The sequence below is a fragment of the Homalodisca vitripennis genome, chromosome 1, assembly GCF_021130785.1.
Source record: "Homalodisca vitripennis isolate AUS2020 chromosome 1, UT_GWSS_2.1, whole genome shotgun sequence".
Taxonomy (NCBI): domain Eukaryota; kingdom Metazoa; phylum Arthropoda; class Insecta; order Hemiptera; family Cicadellidae; genus Homalodisca; species Homalodisca vitripennis.
The window spans coordinates 144,934,794-144,948,789 of record NC_060207.1 but is presented as its reverse complement, the minus strand read 5'-3'; the positions used below and the strand labels follow the sequence as shown (position 1 = coordinate 144,948,789).

The following is a 13,996-nucleotide window of genomic DNA, read 5'->3' as shown; positions in this document are numbered from 1 at the left end:
GGCATTCCACATAAGTATTAAGTGTGAGATGCTTGCAAAAATATCCTTGGATGCAAGTGTATCTCCTGTCAAGATTTGCCACTGATTTGAAATTCACACCTCACAACTGTTAGTATATTCGAGTTTATAAAGTTTTCCTAGGCTTAAGGGTATTGCAAACAAACTAATATATTTTTTAATACCGTGATTATTTTAACTGAGACAATTTTTAATATGATGTAGAATCATTTTTACAATAATTAAATTTTTAAAATACGCCTCTCCTCTGTGTGTCAACCTTTCCTAAAAATGTAATTAAAACCGTATTTGAGATGGCTACCTTAAATGTGCACAAAATTGTTTTTACTCATCTTGTTGAAGCCTCTTTTTATATATTATTGTAGTTTGCACCAAATATTATTGCTGATTTGAAAATAAAGCAGTTAAGGGCGACAATTAATATTCTTGTAGTTTTCTAACTCTTAATTGTTTTTAAAAATTAACAGAGATAGTGTTCCCAATAAATCCAAGCAATATTGCAATTGTCTTTATATTTGCAGTTGATACAAAATTTACAATGACAGATACACAAATTGTTCACTTAACAATATGGACCACATGAGACTGATTTACAACATTGAGAGAACTATTAACAACTAAATAAAACATAGTAAGCATAACTGGTGGAGTTAACATTATTTTCTGTAAGTAGGTTCATGTAGTCACTAGTTAAATTACAGTTTTGATTTAATTATCAGAGGTCATAATGTGAAATAATCACTATTGAAAATTGACTGATCTGGGGTAATTGGTCAACAAGTTTTTTGATTATTCCCAGACAATACAAGATATTTATTGTGTTAAGAAGTTGTTTTACAACTTTATGTCATGTTTTTAGTTCTCTCCTATTTGTGCACAGATCTTAAAAATATATGGATATTAGATTAAAATTATACACACTACACTAACAATTTTGTACATAAAACTAAAGTAGTAATCAAACTGTATAAGTAAATTCATACAAATTATATACATTCAGTCTTCATTAAAAAAGTCTTTTAAAATAGAGCTGATTTTGTGCAATAATATCTTTCTGTAATACATTAAAGTTATTAATAAAAATTAGGCTAACATGTAAATATAAGCGTAGGTCTAACTTCTAATCAATCGTCAACTGATAGAAGTTGTCATGGTAACTACAATGTTGTTTTGGAAATAAATTACTTCACAGTTCTAAACCAAATATTATGAATTAGAACTTGACATTCTAATGTTTCATATCTATGTTCTTAACTGTAGTAAATAAAGCAAAAACAGATTAAAACTTTGTGACGGATATACCTAGAACTATACAACCACAAGCAGAAAAAGAACTAACCCATTAGAAAAACAACTGTTTTTAATAACAAAATAGCTGATAAATTTATTGCAATACAAATATTACTGCAATTAGTATGAAAGACACAATACAAACAACACTACATGTAACAAGCCATAAATTTTGCTAGGCCCTTGAAAGCTATATCTACCATCATGATTGTGCTAGGATGATATGATGAAACGATTTAAACCTTCTCATAGCAAAAATCTTTCTTTAACACTTCTAGTTAAACACACATTTAATTGCTAGTGGTTAAATAAATTAAACATGCCAAAAAGGTGTATTTTGTTAATTTATTTTATATTTTTCACAAAAACTACATTTAATTCTGCAATGAATGTTTGAGGCAACAACAGTAATTAATTAATGAATCAAGATTAGCTTGGTTTAAATTCTCCCGATACAAGACATACAAAACTCAAACAGACCTTTGACCACTTTGATAGTTTCCTTTTATTTTTACAACTAAACAAATATTGAACGAGGGATTTTTTTCAAACTACTGCGCACACTGCGGACCTGCCACCTGTTTGGCCGTCATGGCATTTCATTAAATTTACAAATTTAAACATTACTATATTATGTTAGTTTGTATGCTAGACAACAATAGTAATTCACTCACTTTCACTGCATCTAGGGCAAGTTTTTAATTTTAAAATTGAAAAACTACTATTTCCATCCATATCCTCATTCTGCTTATGATGGAAGTTAGTTGGTAATGGCCCAATCAAGTTTCTCCCAAAAATACAAAATTATTAATCGTGTTGTACAAGTAAATCAATGGAAATAAAATTTCTTCACAATAAACTTTGAAAAAAACCTTAAGATAGTTTTAGTAGCCTACTCTCTATAACAAAATTTGAACAATTTTGGCAGAACTGGCAATTAAGAAAATGCACACTACAAATTTTTAATGACATAAAAAATGAGTTACAAATTCTATCCCATATGGGATAAAGGTTTCCATTTTGAGGTAAAATACTCTTTTTTAAATTTCATTAGGAAATCATTTTCTCTTGTACTATCAACTTTCAAAATGTTGATAAAAAATGAACAATATATACATATAGATATAAAATAATGTACTAGGAATCTAAGAAATGCCTAAAAACAGCTTTCTTAAAATGTTTCCAAAATCAATAGTTTTGATAACTTATTCTATTACCATGTTTAGGTATGTACGGCAAATAATATAAACTGTAGGTGAAGAAAAGGTTCTACAATCAAAACTGGCAGCTATTGTTAGCATTAGAGACCATAAGGATTTGACTCTAGTAGGTATGTTTAAAAATGAAGTGACAACAGTAAAATAGACATGGAAAGTGGCGAGTGGCATGAATTTTATAAGTACTACAAAGCATACACACATCATGGATAAAGTTGTTGCACGGAATGGTGTGTAATGGACTTTTTGAGCGGCGCCATGTCAGTGGTGGCAAGAGTGACTCTTCGCCTGAGTTGTGTCAGACGTACCTGAGCGTCGATGACTTCCCAGCAACGTTGCATCAGGTCTGGCTCCTCGAACAAGCGAGACTGGCTGAGCAGGAGGCAGGCATTCTTTGCTGTTAGGCTAGTCTCCAGGTAGTTGACACAGGCTCGTGCCAGGTGAGGAACTATGTACTTCTTGGCAACGTAAAGAGTGGCCAGCACTGTGTCTGCTTCCAGTTGTATCTCATCACAGTATAAATACCTGAATCCAACAAAAGCCATTAGAATTGGTAGATATGTACCACACAGCCTACATCTAGAGTACAAAAACATTTGTAGGCGTCTCATACCACTAAATACTTGTGCTTGAAAACACTATACAGGGTTTGTCCGGAAAGTAATAGGACTGATTTTCTTTCGCCGAGACTGTACTTCGGAGCGTGCGCGCAACGACTGGATTCGGTAGAGGGCGTTCCTAGCTAACGAACAAGCGGCTGGTCAGTTGTCTCCGAGCACCTGAAGAGTCAGAACAGGCATTTTCACGTGACGTGTTTCTGTGAGTGGTGCAAGCTGAAAATGCAGCGTTCGTTAAAGAAGAGGTACACGATTAGATTCAGTGTGAAACTCGGTAAATCTGCGACAGAGACATTTGATATAATAAAGCAGGCTTACCCAGATGTTGCTTTAGCAAGAAGTGGTGTGTTTCTGTGGCACCAGGCCTTTTGGAGGGCCGGGAAGAGGTCGCTGATGAAGACCGTGCTGGAAGACCTTCGACTTCGACAAACACTGACAATGTGACTCGTGTGCCCAAAGTTTTGAACTCAGACCGTCGACTAAGTATTTGTTTAATTGCCCAGATGTTACATTTACTGAAATCTGTCGTTCATGAAATCGTGACGGAGCATTTGAACATGCGCAAAGTGTGTGCGAAGATGGTCCTAAAAGTGCTCACTGGCGACCAGAAATTGCGGCTCACACCGCCTTTCTTGTGAACAGCTACCTGACCAAGGCCGACATCCCAACTCTTCCACAGCCGCCCTACAGCCCAGGTGTGGCCCCCCCCCAGACTTTTTTTGTTTTCTCGCATGAAAAGGCAACCATTTTGAGACGACAGAGGAGATCCAAGCAGCTTGTACCGCGGCTCTCAAGGCTATTCCGGAGAATGGCTTCTGTGACGCCTTCAATGCTTGGAAATCGCGCTGGCAGCGCTGCATCGACGCAGAAGGAGCCTATCTTGAAAGTTTTTAAAGAATTGTAACGATTTGCTCAATACATTTTTTTTAATTGACTCAGTCCTATTACTTTCCGGACAAACCCTGTAAACTGTTACAATTTTCGTGAGATAAATATAATTAAAATAAATTTAATAACAGGATCAGTTCTATAGGTTTGTTACTGGATTACAAAGCCAGCTTAGGTTTTCAAGAAGAAAGAAATAATTATTAATACAATTTTTTGAATTTAAATAGCTTTAGTGAAATAGTAGCTTCAATTAATCAGAACTTCAAAGATACTTTATTACTATTTATCATATCTGAATGACAAAGCAAACTATAAAATGCCATGCCCACCTATCTGACTCCTCCATAGTTGCCAAGTAGTTTGTCAACCAAATGTTTACTCTATATTGAATAGAAACTGTGTTTTTGATTGAACTGCAATGATTTTTTAAAATATAATGTAATTAGAGGTAAGATCTGACCAGTACAACTTTTCTCTTCCAAAGTTTGTATTGAACATTCTATGTTTATGCCAGTGTTAACAAGAGTTTCTGGCCAATAACAGGACAACAAGATCAATTTCCTAGTAGTATTCTTTTAGAATGCAAAAGTAAGTGGACAACAATGGGGGCAGTTCTGTATCACAAGAATCACAGATCACAGTATATTTCAGACTAATATGACCAAAAGTAACCATTGGAACATGTCCAATAAGATGCCCAAACAGAAGATGCATACTTGACCTGTATATCAGTTCTGTATCACAAGAATCACAGATCACAGTATATTTCAGACTAATATGACCAAAAGTAACCATTGGAACATGTCCAATAAGATGCCCAAACAGAAGATGCATACTTGACCTGTATATCAGTTCTGTATCACAAGAATCACAGATCACAGTATATTTCAGACTAATATGACCAAAAGTAACCATTGGAACATGTCCAATAAGATGCCCAAACAGAAGATGCATACTTGACCTGTATATCAGTTAAGAGAATAATAAAAACATCTTTTTGGCAGTTAATGTGCTACAAAGACAGAGTACGTAAATGTGCATTAAAATTTTATTATAATATTAATTTGTATAGAAATAATTAGGTGAACATTCGGAAATTGAGTTGTCGTTTTCAAAATAGGTCTAATTTTCAGGTCAGCATGATGCTATTATCACTATTACAATGTGCAAAAGAAGGAAATTTACAAAAAAAAATCTATTTAAAATATTAAATTATTCATTGGATTAGCTGACTGTATGTGTAAGAGTGACTAGTTCCGTCTTGCCACTGGACTAATGCTCAAATACTTGTCTTGCCTAACTAACCTGTAATTAGCCAATGCTTTTGGCAACAGATGAGGTCTCAATGAGAACATTAATGAACATAACAAATTTTTGTTTGAGAAAATACAATATAATACATAATTTCTTTAACTAGAATGAGTTGAATGATGCCAGCACACGGTATTGTCACAATGAAATACACTTGCTATGTGGTATATACTCACAAGTACTTGTGAATATGGATAATCCTCACGAGGTTATTGGTATAGATGAACTAAGGACATCATTTGACATCAGAAGAAATGCAAATTAAGGATTGCCTATGTCAATTAACCAATACAGTCCTACCAATCAATACCTAAGGGGTTAAAAGCCACATTAAAACTATAGATGTCTTAGTTTCCCTGCCCAAAACACTATTAATTACCTAATCTTTTATTGTGTAATCCAATTTGATAGGCTAGGGTTGGAACATCTCAAGTGATTATTTACTTACTTTAGAAGTGTTAAAAAGGCGGATGGTTCCACATCTGGCACTTCAACTTCCTCTTTGTTTTCTGCAAGGCCTCCGTAGAACATGGCATAGAACACTGAACTTCCTGTAGCTAGAACGTACTTATGTGCAGGTATTTTTTGGGTTTGGCCTATTGAAGGAAAAAACAATAAGTTTATAATTTACAATAGAACTTTATGTGATTAGAGATGAAGGGGGAAAACATTAAATTAAATTTTAGCGACTTTTTAACGATTACAAAGAGTGAAATAAATGTTATAAATATTATACTGAGACTACAAAAATGTTCAGCCTACTTTGTAGTTAGTGTAACTCAACATTGTATATAGTTTCTAGGTTTAAAATACGAGCACCTAGCATTATAACTGTCCTAAGTTATATCTATAATGATATAACAAAGTATAAAATTATTAGTCATGATAATACAAATATTAGACAGACCTGATTTACATAACAATTTGGAGATCAATAATTCTATTTCGTGACATATTAGTTACAAGCAGTTATCATGAAAATTCTCCTTACTGCGAACGAAAGACTTCATTACATTAACACTCCTCTTCTAAAAGAAGGGATATCTTTTATCATATTTTGTATAGATAGATAAGTTAAATGTTATATTCATTAATTTTGAAAAACAATTAACTATTGATGATCCGGATATTGGTCCTCAGAGAAATATCAAGGTCATACCTTATAATATGCCTAATATTGTATGAGTGTATTCAAGGTATTTAATCACCTGGACTTCCCACAATAAATCTGATGTCAGCCATCAGCTCATTGTTAAACATTGCTGCATTTCGTTCCCGCACAGTTGATTTTGTAGCTTGCCAATTTGAATCCAGTGTTGTGAGACTAGAGCAAGTGAGGTTGAAGTTGTTTGTCGTGATGAAGTTGGGTGACGCAAGGGGTGATGTGGGGGCGCTAGCAGGTTGGGTGATCTGCATGTTCTCGCGCTGGGAGATGTTGTTAGGGGGTGATATTGAAAGACCCCCATTGTTGAGCGTCTCAACTGAAACCATACAATAAAATTAATTCATATTTCAATTTACCGTTACAATTTTAAATTGTTGAACTAATATCATTCAACTGAAACTTGGATTGAGGGGAGGATTATAGTTCTGTCATAATTCTTTTGGCCAAGAACATTTTAGCCATTCAATTCCCACACTGTCCATAATGGATTCTTATGTAAAAGATAATATTTTAAGCAGTGTTATATTATAATTGCTCATTTAGAATCTATTTCCAGCTTCAATCAGATAAGTAAATTTTTTTCTATCTTGGCTTTCAGTCTGTAAAATTGGAATCGTGAACACTGTTACAGCTTGTCACCAAAGTTCAGACTCGTATTAGGAGCAATTAAACATGTTCAAGTTACTTTTATCTAGGTTCTTTTTTTGTACGTCTATACTTCCTTCTGCTAGTTTCGAATGCTAATCTTCGTGTAGAACAACACTGATGAACTTATAACTTGCATGATAACTATGCATTTTTCCAAGTTGCCAAATAATGTAGTTAATAAGTTGGTTGTATAGTTAACTTATTTGATGGACTGAAGGTGCAATTGTTGATGCTCTCTTTTAAAGAAGGTAGATGATTTAGAGTCACATGATGACCATATATAGCTCACTTGTTGATCGTATATTTAAGGCCAGATGATCTGCTCCCCACCCCATAATATTTCCTGTTTTGACTGTGGTTTTAACCTCAGAAAAAACAGTTTTTTTTCTAATTGGCATGGTATATTTGGGCGATTTACAAACTTTTTTATCAAATGTAAAAATGCTTTGTTTACTAAGCTTATATAATCTACATATATTTTTAATCATTTTGTTCTCAATGAACTAATAATACTATATATATATTAAATCCTTCCCCCTGTAATATTTAAAATTTTCCTTCTAAGTCAAGATTCTAAATTACCGGTTGTAAAAAAGTGTTGTTGGGGTATACCTAGGAAAGATAGTAAAATTTCAAAGACAGCCAAAAAGTTTAAAAATATTTTAGTTTTAGGAAATTATAATCAGTTTTATTTGGATTTTTTTAAATATTCATTATGGTGTAGTACATAAACTGGAAATATTAACCCTCAAACTGCTAGTCATGTTTCCTAAAACATTAGGCTGTTTCTATGGTTATAGCAAGCATATTGTGTGTTTAATATGTAAAAATATAAATTATAAGATAGCTTATTAAATTACAGCTTATCAATGATCATAACTAGTCATTTTTCATGAAATACTAGGCTGTTTCTATGGTTACAGCAGCAGATAGTTTTTAATTTGTAAATATATAAATAAGATAGCTTATTAAATTATAGCCTACCAACAATTTAACTAAAGATTTTAGGCAATTCACAATATTTGTTGATTTTTAAAGGAAAATGCTTAAAAAAAAAAAAATTAAGTTTTGGAAAGATTTTTAAAATCGTAAAAGGCACTAGTAGTTGAATGGGCCAACAGTAATGCCTCCGGTCCAGGTGCTGCTACGCACTGATGGCGACAAATAAAAACATCCCTCGAGATAGTACTGATCAGTAAAATATAAAATTCCATAAGACTGATCACTAACGTTCACTAAATATTACAAACTCACCTAACCATATTAAACCTGTGTAAACAACAAAACAACAATGTATCCTCAGCTAGAGGACAATGGCCACCAAATCTGTTGCACAACAGAAAGGAATGTAAAATTCCATGTTGAAATAAAAAACTACAATATAAAGAACATCATTCTAACACAATAAAATAACTTGATAAAGTATGCACTGGCTAATGGCGATGACAAAATACAGTACAATACAAAGAACAACATCTTTATTTTAAATGTACAGTACAGTAAATCTGATCAATCACAAAGCAGCAAATAATATAATATAATAACAAGAAGTGCAAATGCGATGCATGTTGGCAAACAAGAGCTAGAGCACAGAGGAAAATACGACAATCAAATTTTACAATAGAGATAGCAACTTTAAAAATGACGAAAAAGAACTGAAAAAACTTAAATTATCGTTATATATGCAATTGATAGCTCTACTCTGATCTCTAATTTCCTTGTACTTTTCTTGTGTGAATATTGGCATCTCGATCCCCTCCACCAATGCCTATCCCTTCATAGATTGTTATCTAAAGGCGCAGAAACTCTGATACCCATGGGTGTCCACTAGTCTTATGGACTGTTTGGGATATAATAAATTAAACATATCAGTTACTGTGCAATTATGGATCACAATCACATAAAATTTCTTCTGAAATGAAATGAAAACATATTAGTTTTATGAAATTGATAAGGGGTAAAGTAAATGTTATCCATATTTTTGTATCAAAACTTGTGAAATAGCCTACCCTTTCGAATGTTGTATAATAAGTGGCCACCACAACAATCGAATCAACTAACCAAATTATCAATTATAAATACCTAAACTATTGAGTGCAAAACCATTCTTATTATAGTTATTTAAAGCTAGCAGTTTTTAATGTATTATATCAATATTGGGTACTTTGGTTAGTACCAAAGTACCCAATATACTAATCACAATATATATATATACTTTCAATAGTTCGAAAGTCACTATTTTTAAAGATTCTTTTCTTACCAGGATCCTAATGAAACTACATTATTAGAAAGAACAGACTTTAGTTGACTTGCTATGAAAATTACATGTCATTATGATAACCGATTCTTGTTTTCTACCTTCAAAACAGAAAAGATGTTGGCGAGAAGGAGGCAATTCTGTCCCTATCTACTATCTGTTACAGACTTCTATTATTTTTATAATTAGGTAAATACTTATGAACATATTATAAATATGAAAAGTTAATAAGCGCTCACGTAAACTGAGCTTTGGGTACCATTTTGAGTGATTTTCTTTTTTTGCAAGAAGTGAGAGTTGGTGCCTTCAAGGTACCATCAAAGCTTGCACTGATGGCCAGGAGCATTTCCTATCAGTACTTTTCCGACCTCAGATCAATGCCAATTACAAATAGTAGACAAGGACAAAGATGCCTCCTTCTCACCGACATCTGCTTCCTTTTGGAACGCAAAAAAACATCTGCCGATCATCATCATATAGACATGTAATTTTCACAGTACGTTAAAAAAGTATCTTCTTTCTAATAATGTTCCTTTTTTAGGTCCCTGATAAGAAAATCTCTTCAAAAAATAATTGTCTCTGGATAATACCAAAGTACCCAATATTGTTCAAAATTAATTCAAACAATGTAAAATTATTTTCATGATATCTGAATAATGGCCAGAAACTATAGTAGTAATGGAATTACGTTATTTGTGTCACAATCTGTCAGACACGATTATCCTTAAAAATAGTAAGAAGCAAGTTTTACACTACTTTGTCACATTTCATAGTTTTAATTCATCATTAAATTATTACATATTAGATATAAAACATAGCTGAACTGTACTATAATATGATCTTTATATATATATATATATATATATATTTCTTGTGTTCATGTGTATATGACTGAACTCTTCCTAAACGACTGGACCGATTTTGATGAAATTTTGTGTGTGCGTTGAAGGGGATTCGAGAATGGTTTAGATTCATGATTTGGTCCGATTTAAATAGTTTATTTAATTAATTTTTTATTTATAAATTGTTGTTGATGTTAGAGTGTTTTATAGTGGATCCGGCAGATTGCGCTACGACACGTAATACAAAGTGAACTGATACTTTCAGCTGTTAACACTTTCAGCTGAAGTTCATCAAAGAGGCAGAAACATTTGTTTACATTGAAATTTTAGTAACTATTAAATTACTGTAAACTGCTTGATCAGTAGTGTAATGCAGATTGCAGAGCAAAAGTTATTATCTTTTAAATTTTGATTGGGCCAATGGTCAATAATCCATCTAATGCCATAGATTAGACCGGGTGTGAATTTAAACAACCAGAACAGACTCATATTGACCACAGCAACTTTTTAGTTGGACGATACACTTTCGTCATTGGGATAAAAAGGCTATCACTTATTGTTACTGAAATCGTTGGAGCACTTCAATAAATTATCATGGAATGTTGGAGGGAATACGAATCTTATAAAAACTATTTCACTTTACAACTTCAAGACCCCAAAACACTGTTCTTTAAACTTAAATCTAAAATGGATCAGGTTATTGGAATAGCTTTGAGTGACTATCGATTATCTCAGGGGTGTTTGTTATGTCATAGATAAATAATACATGAATAGCCTATATTGTCCAAGTTTTCAAAAGGAAAATGCGTGTGAAGCCACGGGTAACTGCTAGTATACCTATAATATTATTCAGTTAGTCATTTTAATTTGTTATTGTTTGGTAGCTACGCAAATCATAAATATCAAGTAATGATTGTATTATTTCTTCTCCAGTGTTTCGATTGTCATTGTTGGCAATTGTCATACTGTAGCCGAATTAACGATAAATTGGGAACCGAAGCCTAATCCTAACCTAGATATGGGGTAATCTTGGTAAATGGTAGCTTCAAAAGTAATCGGGTAATACCTTGCTAGTAAGTTTATAAGTTGCCAGTTTTCATGAGATGGTTTAATTTCATCACTTGAACAATTTCGTAATTACAATAGGTTAGATAAAATCAAGGTCAACATTATTTTGTTATGTTAGTCCTAGGCCTATAATGTTTTGAGATTAGCCTACTGGAAGATTTCAGTTCATTGGTATTATGGATCCTAACTATAGATATCTATTTAAAGTTTGAATAAACACAAAAATCTAAGGCTACTTACCATTAAAAAATTGGTTTGTTTGTGACACGTTTAAGTCTTGAATTCTTTTAAGAGGTTTGTGTGACATTTTAGAGTACAAATTCGACATAGCCATATTGCTCATGAATGCTGGATAATTTATATCAGTTTAAACACTAACACAAGTGATAAAACCACTCACTAAACAACCACTAACTACTCCGCCATTTGTTTTGATTTGTTATGATTACTCGTTACGTTATGTCCTGTGCCGCTGTGCCTTTACCTTTCACAGCAGACGGACAGTTTTAAATGCACAACTACCAACTTTAACAATAAAAAATAAGCAATATGGCACTTTAAATATATATATTCCTGTTTAACGCCCACGCTATCTATATAAATAATGTTTTTTTACATTTACAAAATTATTATCTCCCCTCAACAAATGACAAAAATACAGTATCGCTATTGATTGTGCGTCACTGCTTGCGCAGATGCTTTAGAGCTCAGACTCGGATCAATATTAATGTAAAGGACCTTTGACTTGCGTACAAGATGTATTCTTTCGTTGGATTTATAAATTTAATGTCTAAGTTTTAACTATTTCTACGATGAATAAAAAAAACTATCAATTATGTTAGTTGATACATTTATGTTTGTAAAATTGGGTTTCAGTTTTAATATTATCCTCCCATATTAAAAGCAGTAGTCTGTACCCTCATTAAAATGTAATAATCCTTGTTGAGTAATAATCATTAAAATGTAATATTGTAATGGGTATGGCCGTATTAGATAGTGTCGGGTATTTTCTTTATAGTATCACGTTGGTAATGTCGCTAGAAATTTGGTTTTGAAGTGTATAAGACCTTTTATTATAGTTTCGTGAACATCAGTTTTCGTCTAGTTCCAGCAGATTTGATATTTTAAAAGTATATCGTATTTAAGATAATCCTGTTGTGAAATAATTTCCATTATGGTGATCTTGATTGTAACGTATTCAATTATTCATATTAAAGAGTACTGTTGCAGGTGGAGAGTTAAATTATGCCCGATTACCGAAATTTGCCTCGTATAAAAGTCAATAACCATATAGAACGCAGTAACTACTCTAAAATAAAGCCAGATGTTGTTATCGGTTGTGTAATTCACAAATTTATGATAATAAAAAATACAATTATACTATGAACAAAAATAAAATTTCATGATTTTATTCACAGAAAAATGCCTTTGCAAGACTTCTTATATATACGAATTATAAGTATAATAGTTTTGTAAAGCAGAGTAAATACTTCTAGAATTATCAAAGCCCCAAATGAGAATAGCATACCAGAGTAGGATAAAAACATCCGTATTACAACGTAATAAAAACTAAAATGTTTGTAAAATAGCCCTACTAACATTCGGACTCGGTGTGTAAAAGTTGAGTTATTTAGACATTTATACTGTTTTAGACATTTTAAAATGTTTATTAAAAATCAAACATTAAAAACCAATTTATCATTTAAAACCTCCTGATGTAATGTTATAAGGTGTCTTTGTGTTTCAATTTTCCTATGTTGAGAAACTTCTTATCATATTGATAAATTATGATTATTATATTTTGACATGAATGATATATATATATAAGAGAGATGCATATGTTATAATGACATTAATTAGAAAAATATTGTTTTATATAGTCGATAACTATAAATTTGTTGCTCTCCCAGTGTGTCTTGGTAATTTGCCACTTTCATCAAATCCTTTTTATAGAATTTTAATAATAGATTATTGTATTCTAAACTTTTAATAACTACAAATTTAGATCTTAATTAAAATCGAGAGAGATGACCATGTTATGAAAATTCTACGTTTTTGTTATCGTTCACTTTGTATTTATGGTATTAATATTTTGCACATATTCTCGTCTTCGCCAAAGATAATATTGAAATGGAACAGGAGTAATGGAACTACTTTCAAAAAGTTTAATAAAACACAAAATGTCGCTTTGAAGAAAACAAATCAACTGATCATTTGGGAGGTGGAGAAGTAACAACTGTTTATATGCATAATATTTTTACTTCGATTATAATATTTCAGTGTCTATAAAGTAAAAATTATTTCGTAAAACCGCGTAAGAATAAGTTTTGGTACGGTAATAATAAAGGTATCAAAATTAATGCCAATGCATATTAACATCTTGGCTTTTGAGTACCTACATAATTGCTTATAAGAATTATAGACAACTTTTACGTGCACTTGCACAAAAATGTTTACAATGATTATAGAACAGTAGACTATAAATACATCATGATTTCTGATATATTTTATTATCAACTCATTTCAATAAAGTATGTTTTGCCGAATAGGTAATACTCATTCCAGGCTAATAAGAATGTTTCTATACCGTATTATTTATTGAAGTCTAAAGTATAGCAAAAAGTAAATATAGTCTACTGTGAAATACATGTCGAACTTGTTGGCATTGTTCACAA

General features: G+C 32.1%; 2 protein-coding genes across 6 annotated transcripts in view; one reads left to right on the top strand and one right to left on the bottom strand.

The window, feature by feature from the left end:
• The window catches only part of LOC124373114 (transcription factor IIIB 90 kDa subunit), a 115,486-nt gene that overhangs the window by 37,662 nt on the left and 63,828 nt on the right, over positions 1-13,996 (top strand). The gene's annotated exons all lie outside the window — the stretch shown is intronic.
• LOC124373129 (BTB/POZ domain-containing protein 6-B) overlaps positions 1-13,996 on the bottom strand; it is a 42,679-nt gene that overhangs the window by 6,976 nt on the left and 21,707 nt on the right. For 3 of the 4 annotated variants that reach the window (XM_046831524.1, XM_046831547.1, XM_046831539.1), the window contains exons 2-4: positions 6,550-6,822; positions 5,790-5,937; positions 2,834-3,050 (exon numbers count right to left, since the gene is read on the bottom strand). In XM_046831524.1, the coding sequence (XP_046687480.1) occupies positions 2,834-3,050; positions 5,790-5,937; positions 6,550-6,822 (638 nt within the window). Of the gene's footprint in view, positions 1-2,833; positions 3,051-5,789; positions 5,938-6,549; positions 6,823-11,561; positions 11,966-13,996 lie in introns of those variants that run through there. The other variant, XM_046831532.1, reaches the window with a different exon arrangement.